This window comes from Populus trichocarpa, chromosome 5, assembly GCF_000002775.5.
Source record: "Populus trichocarpa isolate Nisqually-1 chromosome 5, P.trichocarpa_v4.1, whole genome shotgun sequence".
Classification (NCBI taxonomy): domain Eukaryota; kingdom Viridiplantae; phylum Streptophyta; class Magnoliopsida; order Malpighiales; family Salicaceae; genus Populus; species Populus trichocarpa.
In genome coordinates this window covers 1459430-1478944 of record NC_037289.2, presented here as the reverse complement: position 1 = coordinate 1478944, position 19515 = coordinate 1459430, and the positions used below count along the sequence as shown (strand labels likewise).

At 33.9% G+C, this 19515-nt stretch overlaps 2 protein-coding genes and 1 long non-coding RNA gene across 4 annotated transcripts; 1 reads left to right on the top strand and 2 right to left on the bottom strand.

Annotated features, from left to right (window-relative positions):
- Window positions 1-450: 450 nt before the first annotated feature.
- Window positions 451-1290, bottom strand: LOC127905376 (uncharacterized). The gene is made up of 2 exons (XR_008059334.1): window positions 1209-1290; window positions 451-616 (listed from the first exon to the last, which is right to left on the bottom strand). It is a non-coding gene; the product is annotated as an uncharacterized LOC127905376 (long non-coding RNA).
- Window positions 1291-5587: 4297 nt separating this feature from the next.
- LOC127905301 (uncharacterized) lies at window positions 5588-10742 on the top strand. The gene is made up of 2 exons (XM_052452791.1): window positions 5588-6665; window positions 10587-10742. The coding sequence occupies exon 1, from the start codon at window positions 5673-5675 to the stop codon at window positions 6657-6659; it is 987 nt and encodes a 328-aa protein (XP_052308751.1). The 5' UTR covers window positions 5588-5672; the 3' UTR covers window positions 6660-6665; window positions 10587-10742.
- A 3026-nt stretch (window positions 10743-13768) lies between these two features.
- On the bottom strand, window positions 13769-15983 carry LOC18098641 (uncharacterized). 2 transcript variants are annotated; one of them, XM_024600396.2, is made up of 6 exons: window positions 15678-15983; window positions 14955-15021; window positions 14800-14862; window positions 14400-14441; window positions 14252-14308; window positions 13769-14161 (listed from the first exon to the last, which is right to left on the bottom strand). In XM_024600396.2, exons 1-6 carry the CDS (start codon window positions 15884-15886, stop codon window positions 14069-14071), a joined length of 531 nt encoding a protein of 176 aa, XP_024456164.2. In that variant the 5' UTR covers window positions 15887-15983; the 3' UTR covers window positions 13769-14068. The 2 variants fall into 2 exon arrangements, with proteins under 2 accessions (XP_024456164.2, XP_006382448.2); XM_006382386.3 differs by having other exon boundaries at window positions 14400-14438.
- Between the last annotated feature and the right edge of the window lie 3532 nt (window positions 15984-19515).

Below are 19515 nucleotides of genomic sequence, written 5' to 3'. Positions count from 1 at the left end.
CCTCTTTCGGCGCCTGCTCATAAATGTAGCAGTATCTGCTTTGGGTTTGAAAACAAGAAATGTTCTTCAAAATTGCAGGTAGATTTTTTTTATGATTGAAATAATCATGGGAATGGAATAAAACCAACCAATTTTGAATTTTAAAGCTTGATTTACTCCACTGCCTCACTGCAGTGGTCAATATATGATAGACCATCTATCAACTCATGCCTCCATATCTATATAATTCTTTTCACCTGTCTAACTAAGCTCCGAGATAGCTCCCCGGCACTCTAATTCATTGCGCAATCTTGTGCTTGCCATGGCAGGTGTCTCTTCGCAAACTGTCACGACCCGAATCCCGGATCCATGACCGGCACATAGGCAAGGTTCCCCTCCAAGGTTCCATACCTATGCAAACCCAAACTTACACACAAACTTATCCTAACTCAATCAGAGTTCACCGCAGCATTAACAACAAAATCAACTTCATAATATAATTGAATTGTCTTAATACAAGAGTTTATATAAGTTCAGAGTTTTGGAGCACTAACTAGACATAAAGGAAAATGTACAAAGTACAACCAAGAGCAGGTTCTGAAGGTCCAACAAAATGACCTGCTATCAAGCTATAAGCCTGAAAATGATAAATAATGAGATGGTGATTTCAACAACTCAGTGAGTAGATAACGTTCAATATACACACACGAGGTAATACAGCAATGAGAAATATATATACAAGTATGGCTTTAGGTTCTTATGGAAGTGTTCTCAAATTGGCCATAACAAGAATGTCATATGGTAAAACTCGTCAGAAAATCAAAATGCAATGAGCATGAGGCTCCGTACTGTGGGATGATCAGTCCACACAGGTTGGTGACTCCCCCGACCAACTAGGGTTCAGATACGATGTGCACAAAGACTAACACTACCCTGTTAGCATGGGTATTCTGACTGACATACCATAGGTTCATAATCATAATCAAACAGACATATTCATATCTCAAGGCTCAACTCATGACATCAATCAAATGAGGAGCTATCAATTCAGAATTCAATTCAAAATATATACTAGTTCATATCAAGAATTCAGATTCAATAATTGATCATGCTTTATCAAAATAAGGATAATAATCAACATATATATTATCAAGAAGCATGATTCAATTCATATTAACAAATCAAATATTTATACTATTTCTCATGCATATGGAAAATTATCCACTCACCTGACTCGAAAGCAACAAAACTCAAAGTTGATATCAAAGGAAATCCTACTGACGTCCCGCCGGTAGAATATCAGGATTATCTGAATACAAAGGAGACATATTTAAGAATGACTCAAAAGAATATATATAACCTATTTAATACACTTATCTAAGGGTGTATTCCGTAACCCTATATGTTTTTTTTGAACTAACTAGTTATCTTTTCTAAAAACCCAACATTTAACGGTTTTCCCGAAATCTAATCCATAATAAAACAACTAATAAAATTGATAATAATTCACTAAATAACCCTCAATTATTCATCAAACCAATCTGAAAAATCTAATATTACAGCTAGGGACCAATCTGTAATTTATCATATTTTTAGGGCCAAATTGTAATTTTTGTCTAATTGGAGGACCAAACTGAAATTTATCATAAATCCATGAATATACTGAAATTCTGACCATAATTAGTCCTCATTTCTGTCCAGATCATCTCATTATACTCCAAGGACCATTCTGGAATTTTACCAAATTTTTAGGGTCAAATTGTAATTTGTGTCAAATTGAAGGACTAAATTGAAAGTGTTAAATTCTCTTATCTATACAGTAATTCTGTCCATAATTCATATGTTATTCTGTTCAGAATCTCGGAATAGGCTCCAGGGACCATTCTGCAAATTTTCCAAAGTTTGGGGACTAAACTGTAATTTTCTAAAATTGAGGGACCAAACCGAAATTTTGTCATCTTCAACCTCCAACCCAGAATTTTTAACAGAAACCTACTGTTCTTGCCAAATTTCTAACTCAACATTCACCATTTACACAATTCATAACTCAAAATCATCACAATCTTCCATAATCAACTCATTAATCAATTACCCATAACAATCAACCTTATAACATTCAATTTAATTCATCAATTAAACCCAAAGCACAAATTTTCAAAACCCTAACATTCATCAAAACCGAAATTAAAGCTAAAGAAAACATATTATACACATTAAAGCATAATCTTACCCCTTTTTACTTATTTCCTCCACCTCCTTTCCTTTTTCCCTTATTTTCCCCTCTTTTCTCTTCTTCTTCTTCTTTCTCCCTTCTCTCCTGCCGATTCTCTCTCAAATTTTTCAGATCCCTCTTTTGTTTTTTTTTTTCCTTCTATTTATATATATCATCTCTTAATACAATTACTACAATACCCCTCATTTAATTATACCCACTCTTTAAGCCACCAAGGGCTTTGTTGTATTTTCCTAACTCTTTATATTCAAAACATTACACAAACAACGAATAAATTTGAACCAAGAAAACTAGGCATCCGTTTTTCTCCTTTTTCTTTCGTTTTATTTTCTAGTTCATCTATTCTTGGACTAGCTGCCACGCATGCAATGAGCCTAAGTCCCTTCATGGAAGAGTCTTCGATGGACCACCAACACCTAAGCAAGTGCAAGAAATTTCTTTCTTGCGACCCCCTCTATTAGACTTGAATCCAATATGATAATATGGAGGTCGAGCCTACTTACTACCTGAACCAACACCTGAAGGGAAACATGTAATGGCTACAGAAAACATTCAGTTATGGTGCTAGGGCTTGTTTTCCAGTTCTTCCTCTCAATTCTTTGCGGTAATGAGAGCAATTAATAGCCCTCCTGGTATAAGAATGATATTTCAATTGAAGAACACGAACATGTGGCTGGAAAATCTAGGTTTTTTCCCCATTGATATGGTGAAACTGTTTGTGGAGCAAGGATTCTTTTAGGTCAGGAACAACTTGTCATTCTGATTTCATACACAGGCCTTTGGCCAAACATCTTGTCACTCTGGACTGTCAAGAAAAGCTCTATCAAAATTCATAGGATCAAGATTGACACCAGAACTTGGGATATACATAGACGATGACAAAAATTCTGAAAGGCATTACTTAATTCCTTGACCCACAATTTTCTTTGTTCATTTTTTTTTTCTTAACTTCATTTACCTCAAGCGTCACAAGCTAGCTCTTTTCAAATTCATGAGTGTCACGACCGGATTCTCGAATCCATGACAGGCATAAAGGCAAGGTTTTTCTCTAAGGTTCCATACCTATGTGAACTCAAACTTACATATAAACTTATCCTTCAAATAACTCAATCAGAGTTCAACGCAGCACTAATAACAAAAATAACTTCATAATAATTTGATTGTCTTAATACAAGAGTTAATACAAATTCATAATTGTGGAGCATTGACTAGACATATAGAAAAGGTACTAATTTCAACAAAAGAGCAGATTCTGAAGGTTAAACAAAAGTGACCTGTTAACAAGCTATAAGCCTAAAAAGATAAATAATGAGAGGGTGAATTCAACAACTCAGTGAGTAGAAAACGTTCAATACACACACATGAGGTAATACAACAATGAGGAATATATATATATATATACAATTGTGGCTTAGGTTCTTATAAGAAGATTTCTCAAAGAGGTCATAACAAGAATATCATAAGGTAAAGTTCGTCAGAAAATCAAAATGTAATGAGCATGAGGCTCCATACTGTGGGATGATCAATCCACACAGGTTGGTGACTCCCCCAACCAACTAGGGTTCATATACGATGTGCACAAAGACTAACACTACCCTGTTAGCATGGGTATTCTGACTGCATACCATAGATTTATAATCATAATCAAACAGACATATTCAATCTCAAAGCTCAACTCATGACATCAATCAAATGAGGAGCTATCAATTCAGAAGTCAATTCAAACATATATTGGTTCATATCAAGAATTCATATTCAACAATTGATCATGTTTTATCGTAACAAGGATAATAATCAGCATATATATTATTCAGAAGTATGATCCAACTCATAATAAAAAATCAAATATTTATAATATTTCTCATGCATATGAAAAATTATCCACTCACCTTACTCGAAAGCAAATAGAACTCGAAAGTAGATACCGAAGGAAATCTTACTAATATCCCGCCGGTAGAGTATTAAGATTATCTGAATACAAAGAAGACATATTCAAAATTGACTCGAAAGAACATACAACCTATTTAATACACTTAACTAAGGATCTATTCCATAACCCTATATGTTTTTAAACTAAACTAGTAATTTTTCCTAAAAACTCAAAATTAAACGATTTTCCCGAAATCTAATCCATAATAAAAACAAATAATAAAATTGATAATAATTCACTAAATAACCCTCATTTATTCATCAAACCAATCTGCAAAAGCTAATATTACAGCTAGGGATCAATCTGGAATTTATCATATTTTTAAGGGTCAATTGTAACTTTGACAAATTGGAGGACCAAACTAAAAATATCATAAATTCATGACTATAGTGGAATTATGTCTATAATTCATCCTAATTTCTGTCCAGAATCTCTAATTATGCTCCAGGGACCATTCTGGAATTTTTTTTCCAAATGTTTAGGGTCAAATTGTAATTTTTTTCAAATGGGAGGACCAAATTGAAAGTGTTAAAAATTCATAACTATATTGGAATTTTGCCCATAATTCATTTTTTATTCTGTCCAGAATCTCGGAATATACTCCAGGGACCAATCTGTAATGTTTCCAAAGTTGAGAACTAAACTGTAATTTTCACAAATTGAGGGACCAAACCGAAATTTTATCATCTTCAACCTCAAACCCAGAATTTCCGCAGAAAACCTACTGTTATCTCCTGATTTCTAACTCAAAATTCACAATTTACACAAATCATAACTCAAAATCATCATCTTTACCTAAAATCTTCCAAAATCAACTAAACAACTCATTACCCATAACAATCAATACATAACATTCAAATCAATTCAACAATAAACTCAAAAAAAAAATCTTCAAAACCCTAACATTTATCAAAACAGAAATTTAAAGCTCAAAGAACACACATTTATACATTTAAAAACCTAAATCTTACATTTAAACTTATTTTCTTAACTCCTTTCTATTTCCCTTATCTTTCCCTTTTTTCTCTTCTTCTTCTTCTTTCTCCCTTCACTCCTGCCGGTTCTCTCTAAAAATTTTCAGATCTCTTCTTCTTCTTTTTTTCTATCTGTATTTATTATGTTTATTCAATTATTACAATACCCCTCCTTCATTTATACCCATTTTTAATTCTTCAAGGCCTTCGGTGCTTTTTCCAACTCATTTATTTCAAAACATCATAAGTTCAAAAATTTAAGCTAGTCCTTGTTTTTAGCCTAAAAGCTTCAACCCAAATTTAACCACAACGCCATCTAAATAGAAGCAACAACTCTAGAATCAAGAAAGACAGCCATGTAAATAGTTCAAAAATAGCTTAGTTCAACTTCCGAGTTTTCTCCAACGTAAAAATAGGAACACAACAGAAAAATGTTGTAAGAAATGAAGGCTATATATTCTTCTAATTTGTCCTTGTTTTTCCAATCAACCATTCCTTCCTTAATTCAACACACTGATTCCTGCACGATCCCGGCCACTTGAACCGATTGAACAGCATGGGTTCTTTACATGGGCTCATTCCATTTTGCCTTGTCCTAGTTCTTGTCCTCTCTTCTAATCATCTCATTGCTAAAGCCCACAAAAATTCCACGAATCAAATCAAAGTGGAAGCTGATTTCAAAATCATAGCCGAACTTGCAGGAAAGAATGCAATTCCAAATGCTGATTTCCAAGGCCTGGCCAAGCTTGCATTAACGAAAGCAATATCAAATGGGAATGCAATATACCACCGCGTCAACTCGTTGCTACTCAAAACTTCGGACATGTACACTACGAGAAGCCTAACAGGTTGTTCTACCAACTACAAAGATGCAGTTGGCCTTATTAACAAATCGCTGGCTGCTTTGGATGCTAAAAATTACGATGATGCCAAGACATGTATCACGGATGCCTTGGCGAACTCAACGAAATGCGAAGATAGATTCGAGGAACTATTACAACGAAATTCCCCATTTACATTCATGAAAGCAAAGTTTGGCCTGCTATGCTTGAGTGGTTTAAAACACATCAATCTGTTAGTCCAGAATGAACGCTTGATAACTGAAGGTTGTAGCCAAACCTTAGACAAGGAGCTGTGCAAATCTACAGTCGTATTCTTCCTGGAAAACAAAGGACTTGGTCTCCATGGCTTGGCCAAGCTTGCAGTACAGAAAGCATTGCAAGATGGCACCAGAATCCACAACCACATCAGTGTGTTGCTAAAAACAACTTCAGATCAATGCGTTCTGAAAAAACTCAAAAGTTGTTCTGCGTTCTACCTGACTGCAATTGAAAAGATTAAGGAGTCGCTGCCAGCTTTGGATTGTAATCGTTATGGTGATGCCAGTACAGGGGTTGGAGCTGCCATAGACTCGGCGGAGACATGCGAGGGTGTGTTTGCTGGAAAATCAAACACGATATCTCCTTTGACCCCTATGAAAATAGAGTTTAGTAAGCAAGTCTCTATTTCTCTAGTTGTCATCAAAAAGCTAGCCGGAAATTAACCTGAGGTGGCTGCTGCGCACAAATCTACAGTTCTTCCATTGGGTCTCAAAACAAGAAATGTACTTCAAAAATTACAGAAAGATTAAGTATCATTGAAAATTTCATGAGAATAAAACAGAAGCCGTGCTCAATATGAATTTTGATGCATGAATTTACTTTAGTATTACTCGCTTCATTTGTCAATGTTGAATATTTGATCAGTCACCTATCCATTCATGCCTCTTGTATTTCTGCATACTTTCTTTCACCTGCCCAGCTAAGCTCGGAGGTTGCTCCTAAGCAGCATAAGTAATTGCAATCCGGTGCTTGCCACGGGAGGAGCTCAACTCTTTACAAACATCCAATACACATGTAATAGGAAATGGAAAGATGGTTGAGGAACACGAACACAGGGTTACTTAGGTTGGCCAGTTGGCTTCTTTGATATATTTACACTATTATAGGAAATGGATTTTTCATGTCAGGACTCAGGAACCTCTGTATTCTGACATAATTTTTTCCAGTTCATTAGGCCTTTGGCCAGACAACCGGCCAACATAAACCAATTTCTTTCCCTTACAATATTTATCCTACATTAATTGTTTAAATCAGTCAAAATTTTCAGGATAAAGACATTCAAGTATTTTTCTGCATAACCCAATATACAAGAGTGAAACATTATGTCCCTGGCTGTCAAATCGGTCATTGTTGATTGTTTGTGAATCAAAATTTCACAAGGTAAATTCTTGAAATTGGATTTCGCCGCCTCTTCTGCCTGATATGAGTAGAAAGCTATGCTACATGTTTCAAGGAGAAGGGTCAAGCAGAAAGGATAGTATTCATTTTGAAAAGTTGCAGGATAGAGTCCATTAAAAGATTGTACTAAAATACATGACCACATCAAGGTGTTGTTGAAAACATCTTTGGATAGATCCATTTTGACAAACCTACGAAACTCTTCTCATTTCTACCAGTCTGCAATAGACAATATCAAGTACTGCCAGGCAGCTTTAGATTCTAAAGGTGACGAGGATGCCAACGAATTCCTCGCAGCTGCTGCAGACAACACAGAGAAATGTGAAGTTGGATTCAGGGAATCAGGCAGAACTTCTCCACCGACAATTTGAAAACAAAGTTTGAGAACCTATGCACTATTGGTTTAGCACTCACCTACAAGTTGGCCCTAAAGTAACCTCTTTCGGCGCCTGCTCATAAATGTAGCAGTATCTGCTTTGGGTCCGAAAACAAGAGATGTTCTTCAAAATTGCAGGTAGATTTTTTTTATGATTGAAATAATCATGGGAATGGAATAAAAACCAACCAATTTTGAATTTTAAAGCTTGATTTACTCCACTGCCTCACTGCAGTGGTCAATATATGATAGACCATCTATCAACTCATGCCTCCATATCTATATAATTCTTTTCACCTGTCTAACTAAGCTCCGAGATAGCTCCCCAGCACTCTAATTCATTGCGCAATCTTGTGCTTGCCATGGCAGGTGTCTCTTTGCAAACAACCAAAAAATTTGAACCAAGAAAACTAGGCATCCGTTTTTCTCCTTTTTCTTTCGTTTTATTTTCTAGTTCAGCTATTCTTGGACTAGCTGCCACGCACGCAATGAGCCTAAGTCCCTTCATGGAAGAGTCTTCGATGGACCACCAACACCTAAGCAAGTGCAAGAAATTTCTTTCTTGCGACCCCCTCTATTAGACTTGAATCCAATATGATAATATGGAGGTCGAGCCTACTTACTACCTGAACCAACACCTGAAGGGAAACGTGTAATGGCTACAGAAAACATTCAGTTATGGTGCTAGGGCTTGTTTTCCAGTTCTTCCTCTCAATTCTTTGCGGTAATGAGAGCAATTAATAGCCCTCCTGGTATAAGAATGATATTTCAATTGAAGAACACGAACATGTGGCTGGAAAATCTAGGTTTTTTCCCCATTGATATGGTGAAACTGTTTGTGGAGCAAGGATTCTTTTAGGTCAGGAACAACTTGTCATTCTGATTTCATACACAGGCCTTTGGCCAAACATCTTGTCACTCTGGACTGTCAAGAAAAGCTCTATCAAAATTCATAGGATCAAGATTGACACCAGAACTTGGGATATACATAGACGATGACAAAAATTCTGAAAGGCATTAGTTAATTCCATGACCCACAATTTTCTTTGTTCTTTTTTTTTTAACTTCATTTACCTCAAGCGTCACAAGCTAGCTCTTCTCAAATTCATGAGGTGAAAATCTCAAATGTTAAAATGAAAAAAATAATAATCTAAAGTTATCTCAAATTCAAATAGAAGAATAATGCCCTAATCAAAAGAGAAGAATTCATTTGATATTAAAACTACGTCAATAGAAATTCACTGGATGTCATGATACTATAGGTTTGCAAAAAAGTTAAGCAGTACATGGAAATTAAATTGCAGTAAGATTCTTGTGAGGATCAATTTTCTTTAAAAATCCAATTCAGAAATTTTAATCTTATTTTTCTTCAGAATACATGTATATTCCAGAAATGAAGATTTTATTTGAGTAGATGACATGATCTGTTCTCAACAAAATGATAGTCAAAGGCTGTCTTTCTTGATCCTAGAACTATGCTTCTTTGCCAGCATTGGACAGAACATGCACCTGGCTGCCATTTGGGTTGAAGCTGTTAGGCTAAAAACCACAAATAGTTCAAAAACCTGTCATGCTTCAGATTGCCAACAAAATGACCTAAAAAACAAAAAACCTAGCTGTTATGTAAAGAAGGTAGTTACAATTAGCTTGAGTTCACCTTCTGAGTTTTCTCCTACGTAAAAATAGGAACACAACAGAAAACTGCTGTAAAAAATGAAGGCTATATAATCTTCTAATTTGTCCTTGTTTTTCCAATCAACCATTCCTTCCTTCAACACACTGATTCCTGCACAATCCCGGCCGCTTGAACCGATTGAACAGCATGGGTTCTTTACATGGGCTCATTCCATTTTGCCTTGTCCTAGTTCTTGTCCTCTCTTCCAATCATCTCATTGCTAAAGCCCACAAAAATTCCACGAATCAAATCAAAGTAGAAGCTGATTTCAAAATCATAGCCGAACTTGCAGGAAAGAATGCAATTCCAAACGCTGATTTCAAAGGCCTAGCCAAGCTTGCATTAACGAAAGCAATATCAAATGGGAATGCAATATACCACCGCGTCAACTCGTTGCTACTCAAAACTTCGGACATGTACACTACGAGAAGCCTAACAGGTTGTTCTACCAACTACAAAGATGCAGTTGGCCTTATTAACAAATCGCTGGCTGCTTTGGATGCTAAAAATTACGATGATGCCAAGACATGTATCACGGACGCCTTGGCGAACTCAACGAAATGCGAAGATAGATTCGAGGAACTATTACAACGAAATTCCCCATTTACATTCATGAAAGCTAAGTTTGACCTGCTATGCTTGAGTGGTTTAAAACACATCAATCTGTTAGTCCAGAAGGAACGCTTGATAACTGAAGGTTGTAGCCAAACCTTAGACAAGGAGCTGTGCAAATCTACAGTCGTATTCTTCCTGGAAAACAAAGGACTTCGTCTCCAAGGCATAGCCAAGCTTGCAGTAAAGAAAGCATTGCAAGATGGCACCAGAATCCACAACCACATCAGTGTGTTGCTAAAAACAACTTCAGATCAATGCGTTCTGAAAAAACTCAAAAGTTGTTCTGCGTTCTACCTGACTGCAATTGAAAAGATTAAGGAGTCGCTGCCAGCTTTGGATTGTAATCGTTATGGTGATGCCAGTACATGGGTTGGAGCTGCCATAGACTCGGCGGAGACATGCGAGGGTGTGTTTGCTGGAAAATCAAACACGATATCTCCTTTGACCCCTATGAAAATAGAGTTTAGTAAGCAAGTCTCTATTTCTTTAGTTGTCATCAAAAAGCTAGCCGGAAATTAACCTGAGGTGGCTGCTGCGCACAAATCTACAAGTTCTTCCATTGGGTCTCAAAACAAGAAATGTACTTCAAAAATTACAGAAAGATTAAGTATCATTGAAAATTTCATGAGAATAAAACAGAAGCCGTACTCAATATGAATTTTGATGCATGAATTTACTTTAGTATTACTCGCTTCATTTGTCAATGTTGAATATTTGATCAGTCACCTATCCATTCATGCCTCTTGTATTTCTGCATACTTTCTTTCACCTGCCTAGCTAAGCTCGGAGGTTGGTCCCTTGCAGCACAAGTAATTGGTGCTTGCCACGGGAGGGGTCCAACTCTTTTCAAACATCCATTACATAAACCATAAAAACAAAAACTGGCCTTTTCTCTGTTAATTCTTTGTTGGAAAAAGAGTAATAGCAGCCCTTACGGAAAGAAAGATCAACCAATTGAAGAACACATACACGGGTTTAAATATATGCTGGCCACTTGGCCTCCTTGATGTATTTAAACTACTATAGGAAAGGGATTTTTCATTGCCGGACTCGGGAACTTATTATTCTGATATCATTTTTTCCTTTAATTAAGAAGTTCACTAGGCCGCCTATGGCCAGGCATCAGGCCATCATAAACCTGTTTCTTTCCCTTAATCCTTCCAATATCAAATGGGGGTAGAACTTTTATCCTACATTAATTGTTTAGACGAGTCTAGATTTTCAGGATCAAAACACTCAAGTATTCTTCTATAACCCAATATACAAAGTGAAATAAGGGAAACATTCGTGTCTCTGGCTGTCAAAGTGGGCCTTGTTGACTGTTTATGAATCAAAAGTGAACAGGGGAAATTCTTGGAATTGAATTTCTTCACTTCCTCTGCCTTGACAAGAGTAAAAAGCTATGACAAATGTTTCATATCTTGAAAAAATTGTAATCCAATAACATTGGAGCACAGCTCCATGAAAATATCAGGGAGAAGGCTCAAGCAGAAAGGATAGTATTCAGTTTGCTATACGCACAAATAAAATCCTGGAAACTGCAAAATGGATTCCCAGGAAGAACTACGTGCGAGTCATTAAACACAGCAAAAAACATCAAAAATCTTTTGAAGTTACAGGAGATAAACGAAATCTTATGAAAATAGTACCCATGAAGATCTAAACTGACTCCAAGAGTTAAAAATGTGGCTGGCAGAACTTCTCTCTGCTTGTACAACCCTAGTCCATCCTTTTCTTAGAAGAGGTTATATATTTAGAGAGTAGGTGGGATAACCGAATGACTATACTGCCCTTATTTTCTTTTATTTCTACTTATAAAATAAACAGCACATGACAATCGATACTAAACTAACTATTGACATTAAACTAAGCACAACCGACTAATTCAGTCAAATTCTACCAATTAATTCGCAATCCAGACATCATTTTTTAGAAATATAGTTCTAATTTTTTAAAAATATATAGTTTTTTTAATCAATTTAAATCTATTCAACTCATCTAACTTATAACTCAAATATTCATTCCAGGTCATGAATTGACAACTTCGTACACGAGTCTAGAATTGTGCAATGGTTTGGTATTATCCCAACAGGATTTGAGGATGCTATTCATGTTTAAGGGAAATCATTATTAAGCTTGTTAACTATCTAAATTAGGAAATTCTCTGGTCTAGATTGGAATATCCATAAGCTATACCCTTTCTTGGTAAGAAATCCATGAGCTGTATCCCACATGATAGAGAGAGAGGAAATCAAGATATGGGATTTCAAATGGGGGACCTAAATGGAAAAAGGGCTTGTCAAGCATAACATTCAATAATTCCCAACTACGTGGAACAATCCAAGACCTCTCTAATAACTTATTTCATAACATTCAATAATTCCCAACTACGTAAGCACAATCCAAGAGTTCTCTATTAGTATCTCAAAACATAAAAGAAAATACAAAAAGGAAAAAAATGTGTTCAGATATAAACATAAAATTATTTTACTATAGGTTAGTTTTGGAATAGAATAAATTTATGTCATGAAAGATTGAGATATATATCATCTTTGAATTGTGTCAATTTCTTCTGTCTCCAGATACTCGAGATAGTAATCAATTGCTTCCTAGCTTATTAATATCACACCAAGTGATTTGACACTGAAATGCCTCACAACTTGGGACTCACAGCTCACAAATTATCAGAACCATGGTTTATTGTGTCATGAAGGACGTCATATGCTAAAAAAAAATTATCAAAGCTATTAATTAGTAGACATGCAAAGATATAATATGAAGCATTAAAAAATGATTCAGAGTTACGATGCAACAAGACCCTGATTGTTTACTAGAAAGTAGTTTTTTTAAATTATTTTTCGATGTTTAGTAATTTAATAAAAAATAAATTAAAAAATATTTTCCAGTATTTAGTTATATCAAAGAAAATAAGCTGAAAAATAACTTATTAATATTTTATTTTTTTCAAATTTAATAAAATAATAAAGCACAAATCTTACAAATTAAAAAATTAAATGAAAATAAAATTAAAAAAATATAATTTTATAAATTATCTCAAATAAAATAAATAATAATCAAAATAATAAAGATCAAATCTAAAAAAAAAATAAAAGATGATGAAAATCTAAAAAATAATGAAAGATGATGAAATTAAAATAATAATAATTACAATTTCATAAATTATTTTAAATAAAATAAATAACAATCAAAAGAATGAAGACCAAATTTGATAGATAAAAAGTTTTAATTAAAAAAATAATAAGAAAAAAAGCAAATAACAATCATGAAAATAAAAACCAAAGTTAATATAAAAATCAAATTTTAAGGGATAAAATTTAAGAAAAAAAATTCAAACAAAATATATATAGCAATCAAAAGTTCGATGACCAAATTTAATATAATCAGCAAATAATATAATATTTCTAAATTTTTCATAACTTCTAGAAAGTATTTTCTGCTCAAAATAAAAGGAAAATACTTTCCTGAAAATCAAGCCACATTTTTCTTTAACTGGAAAGTATTTTCCGTTGACCAACTTTTTTAATGGCAAACAAAGACAGAAAAATTTGAAAAGTGGTTTCCCGGAAACCACTTTCTGGGCAAACAAACACCCCTAAATCTCCAATGGTGGCCAAAAACAGCCATGCTTGTCATATGAAATAAATTGACCATATATATGCATATGTGAACGCTATCTGCAGCTTGGATAATCAAAAATCTTAAATCTAAATAAGAAAATAACGTTTTTAGGAATACCAGACCTGATACACCTGATACATCACTAGACCCACAATCAGGATCCTCACTGTCAGAGCCACACAGGCTCAAGAGATCAATTTAACAGTGTTTTACACTTTCAATGGTAAAAGCAAATCCATAGTGTATAACCTGTAATGCACCGTCATTAGAATACCTTGTCCCCAACGATCTTGTAGTAGACTGCCCTCCTAGGGGAATTCCTCCATTTGCTTAGTGGCTTTGTGTACTTGACCCCAAACTCCAAAACATCAATCACAACTGGCATTTAGAAATTTCAACAATTCGTTCCTTTTATTTTCTGCCGCCTTGTCCTCCTTTGATTTCTCAAGTTTCAATAAAATCTAGAGGAAAATTGGAGAAAGGATGCTAAATATCAGTGTACCTCTCAATCTCTCTAAAGTTCACAGCAAAGTAAAGGAGTGAAGACTCACCTTTTTACCAGAAACAGCGCTACGACGCACACCATCCTCTTTGTCACGCCCTAGAAACTGTTACAAGGGCATGATAATAACAAGGTTAATGAAAACTAAGAGAGCAAAAGGTAGAAAGCAAATCACAATTCACTAAACTGCTATATACCTTAGAAAGCTGTACAGGGCTGCTATTCCTCTCGTCCTGCTGCTGAAACAAAATCCAGGCAAACCAACCAAGCACCCAGACATCATGTCCCAGGCCCCAGCTCCAATTTTCGAAGAGCCAACCATAACACAGGCAAAAACTTAATGTAAGTATCTCAAATATTGAAATTACATGTATACATCTACTCTCAACAATTTTGAATTAACTAGTGATCACTTCTAGATAGGATAACCAATCAAAATAGTGCAAAATTAAGAAAGTGCCTAGCATTTACAGCTCTTAGATGCTCTAAAGTATAATCACCGATTCACCATGATATAGATAGATGGAAAGCAATACATTTTTTTAAAACTGAACAGCCATATGGAACTAAAAAACAAACGGGAGATTACAGGCCTACCTCTTTAACTTTTTGCTTCTGACGTTTATGGTGATGGCTCTTACTTCGATCCATTTCTTTGTTCTAGAACACAAAAGAGAACTAACACAAACTGTCACAAAAGCAGAGAATATAAAAAAGACAATAAAAAAACAATAGCAGTATCAAACAACCACCTTCTTCGATCTGTCATTCTTTTTGAGCTTCTTCGAACGACTAGATGTCTCGTGCTCACTATCAGAACTATCTCATTAACCCAATAACAAAACACAAGATATTAATTAGTATTTTAAATCATTGCAATTTCCAACTAAAGATATAGCAATGGACACATCAAACCACATTCCAAAGCAAGAAACAAAAACCCAATCCAGCAAAAATTGAGTTAGAAAAACATAAAATTACACCAAAAGGTAACAAACTTCATCAATAATTACAACACAATTCACGTTCAAAACAATTGGAGCGTTACTATTCCACACGGTTCCATTTCATAATGTAGTCTCCTATTCAATCAGATTCCTTAAATCTAACACTTAGATCACCATCATTAACATTAATTAAACCAAAAGGTAGCATACTTTAAAGGCCTACATGGGATAATTTTAGCAGACATTAATGTGCGAAGCTCCAAATTCTACTCTTCCCCGAAAAAAAATCCAGTCATTTTCTTATAAGAAATTATACACATCAGAGCAAATTCAATTACACCAACACGAATCTAAAATATCACAAAAAAAACCCAAAACGATCATAATTTACATGATTAAACAGAGAAGCCAATCCAAACAAAGCAAACCCAATTTACCACGATAATTAAAAAAAAATAAGCTGGATGGGAAAAACACAGAGAATCGAAAAAAGAAAGAAACTTGACATGTGGGTTTGTTTTATAGAACCTGGAGTAAGAATCTGAAGAGGAATCGTAAGAATCGGAGGAAGATGAGTGGCGGTGGTGGTGTTTACGGCGGCGTTTGGACTGGGACTTATGGTTGCTGCTACTCTTTTTTCGGATCTTGAGAGAATCTCTGTCCCGACGATTGCGGTGCCGACGACGGTTGCGGGAAGAGGAGGAGGAATCAGAGGACAGAGAAGATGAGGCCGCCATTGACTGATTGATTAGGGTTTGATGAAGATTTGGGAGATTGAAAAGGCCTTTAAAGAAGTCGGTTTTTGAAAGTTTCTTTGTGAGGAGTGGTTTATTTTAGTTCTATATTTTGGGACAATAACTTATTTGGTCCCCAACTATTATAAGATTATCAAATGGATCCTTAAAACAAAATTCATAGTTGGATCTTCCCGTATAATTAAACTTGACTGGCATGACCGCCTCGGAGCTTGCCCCGGTGAGGTTTTAAAATAAATAAGAAAAGTTAATCTGTTATGATTTAATTAAAAATTTTAATTAATTCATAACACAATCAAAAACTTTTTAATTTAAAAAAATTTAAATTTAAAATAATATCATTTTAATATTTTAAAAAAATAATTAACAAGTAAACTTGAGTTAACTTATGATTCGAAACTTTCTCTAAATCTTGGTTTAAAAACTATAAAAAATTTTATGTATCAAAATATATCTAATATGAGTATGAAAATTTAAAAACAAATTTTTTATGTTTCAGGATGAGTAAATCCCTTTTTTAAAGGCTAAAAAATTTAAAATCAAGTTTAATTTGCAAACCTAATAGATTGAATCTTCACTTCATGATATAATTGAGAAGTGAATGGTGATTAGGTGAAAATATATCATATTTTTTTGTTTTTGTTTTCAACCCTAACTATAATACCGATCTATAATTATAGTTGTAAAATTCGAACTCGGTCAACTTGAGGGTCTAAACACATCCGAGTTGAAGGAAAAATAGGAAAAAAAACTTGTTTGACCCAATTAAAATCCTGAGTTGACATGTTTATCCAATCAAAGCCTAACCCTCAACCAGTTGACTTTTAAAAAATAAAATTAATAAAATCTAATTTTTTTTATAATAATTCAACTATCAACCCTAAATTTATTTATAAAATCTATTCTTCTCATCTATAAACTGGGTCAAGACTCAAATTGATTTTTATAACCATGATAACTCCCAAACCCAAACTATTCTATCTCTTTTATATCTCATGGAAAATCCAAAAAAATCTAATATGTATAAGTTGAATACTATAACTTTGATGTGTAATCATTTCTTTCTCAAACAGGTTTCTTTAGAAATTAGAAATAAGATTAGTTTTTTCCTCAAGGATAGTGTCATTCCAACTCCATAATTTATTGTTTCTATTCCATCATTTATTGCAAGGATTAAAATAACCTTCTTCTTATTATTATTATTATTATTATTATTATTATTATTATTATTATTATTATATATCTTAATTACTCTTTAATATTAACCTTTAAAATTCATTTTAATGTTTTTTTTCAAAAAAAATATTAAGATGAAATTAAAAAGATCACACAAGAAGAAGAAAAGGTAAGTCCATATTTTATTTGTCTTCAGTATTTGGCTCAAATTTTGTATTTTACAATATATAATTTCTAAAATAACATATCTTGGAAGATCTAACTTGCCAAATAGTAATTGGAATCTATAATTGCCATAATTTTTAGTTTTTAAAACATATCTTTAATATTAAAGTTATTATATCATGTAACAATACTAAAATATTAGTAATAATTTATTATTTATAACATATGATATTTTGTAACGGAAAAATTTAGAAGCATGATTCATTGAGTGACTTATTCATAAAATCTGTAATATTTATCAACTCAATATTAATTTTGTGAGGAAAAACAATTATGTGACTTTTACGCTCGGAAAATAAAATCATAAATATTTAAGTGAAATCTAGTACTGTTTTTTTCCTTGTATATTCTTTTTTTTTTAAGAATGTACAGAAAATCCATTTTAAAATTAATTACTTTTAATATTTTAATAAGAAAAAACATACAAATACTCTTAGCCTTAGTATTTTTATATGATTCCTCATGTCACCTTTAATTAAAGCAATTAAATGACAATTTAGCAGTACTTTATTAGTGTTTTAGCTAATGCATTTTGTTTTAATTAAGTACATTAAAAAAATGGTATATGGATTTTTTTATTTTTTTTTTATAGAATTTATCCATTTTAATTTCGATTAAGGGCATCATATTAGGGCCAAGATTGAGAAAAGTACTCAGGGTGCCCTAGTTAAACAAAGGAATCATTAGGGCTGAGCATTTTCGGTTCGGTCCGGTTTTGAACCAAAATAAATAACCAAACCGATTTTTTTTTAGTTTTTGAACCGAACCGAAAACCGATTCAAACCGATTAATTTCGGTTCGGTTCGGTTTTTCTCCCTTCCAAACCGGTTCAAACCGATTGAAACTGAACAAACATAACACAAGGGATTGAAACCCCATTGAAAGATCTTGAAACCCTTAAACATATCCTCGAAGCTCTCCAACTCAAATGCCTTTTGCATTCCAAGAAGCCAACAAATCAAACTAACCAAAGAAACTTCGCTTACGAAGAAACTCCAGCAAAACTAATGAAGCCAGCTTTAATGAACCGGCCAATAGAAGATTGGAAAATTAAAAGAGAAAAAGACAGAATCGTAGGGGTCAATATTTAGGATGGTTAGAAAGCCAGTCCATAAGACCAAGATCTGCTCCACCTTTCGAAACTACAAAGTCATTTCATTCACGAAGCAAAGACTACTGGAAGTGGAAGGGCTCAAGCTAAAGTTCAGGGCATGTCCTTGAGATGAGTGGCTAACTTCCTTCATGAAAGGCCTTGATTTTCATTTTAAAGTGACAAGGTAGAAAGAAGTGAAGATTTGAAAGCATGGAAGATTTGTCATTTGAGAGATAAGAGACAGAGAGGAGGCGGCGACTGAGGGGTGAAAATGTGTTTAGGTTTAGGGTTAGAAGATATTTATACTTGTTTTTTTTTAAGTGCTGGCCTGGTTGAACCGGTTCGGTTCGGTTCGGTTTAATCGGTTTCAGGCTTTAGAAACCGAAACCGAACCGAACCAGAATTTTTTTTGTGATTTTCTAATCGGTTAATTCAGTTTTTTTTCGGTTTGGTTTTTTTAGTTATTTTGTTTTTCGATTTTCTCGGTTATTCGGTTTTTTTGCTCACCCCTAGGAATCATACAAGACTTGTTGCCTGTGTTCTCAAATGGGTATTTCTTCCTTTGTTTTACTGTTAAAAAGTGTTTTTTAAAAAAAAATTTAATTTTTTAAAATTATTTTTTAAGTTTTTTAAAATTATTTTGATGTATTAATATTAAAAATATATTTCAAAAAATAAAAAATTATCTTAATATATTTTCAAATAAAACAAACTTTATAAAACAACCACTACTAAGGTATCTAAAATTGTTTTATGTTAACCATGGCTTACATGGTCGTTAACTTCAGGGCTCGTGGGATTAGTCGAGGTGCGCGCAAGCTAGCCCGGACACCCACGTTAAACTAAAAAAAAAATTGTTTCATGTTTGCTAATATGATGGCCACTAGAGGCTTACATGGTCGTTAACTTCAGGGCTTATGGGATTAATCAAGGTACGCGCAAGTTGGCCCGGATACTCATGTTAATAATAATAATAAAAAAAATTGTTTATGTCCATTATCATTACATGCCCTGACTTATACAAGGCCATGGCTCTAATCTTGCACAAGATACATAAACATGAAGATAAGCAAATCAATGTATATCTGCAAAAAAAAAAATATATATGTGAACAGGA

What these genes read in the sequence shown, in the direction of transcription:
- LOC127905301 (XM_052452791.1), top strand. Translation starts at nt 5,673, where the DNA reads ATGGGTTCTTTACATGGGCTCATTCCATTTTGCCTTGTCCTAGTTCTT.
- LOC18098641 (XM_024600396.2), bottom strand. Translation starts at nt 15,886, where the DNA reads ATGGCGGCCTCATCTTCTCTGTCCTCTGATTCCTCCTCCTCTTCCCGC. An exon ending in AGAATGACAGATCGAAGAAG is followed by an intron (nt 14,863 to 14,954) that starts GTGGTTGTTTGA and finishes TTTGTGTTCTAG; the next exon opens with AACAAAGAAATGGATCGAAG. An exon ending in GCGCTGTTTCTGGTAAAAAG is followed by an intron (nt 14,162 to 14,251) that starts GTGAGTCTTCAC and finishes ATTTTCCTCTAG; the next exon opens with ATTTTATTGAAACTTGAGAA.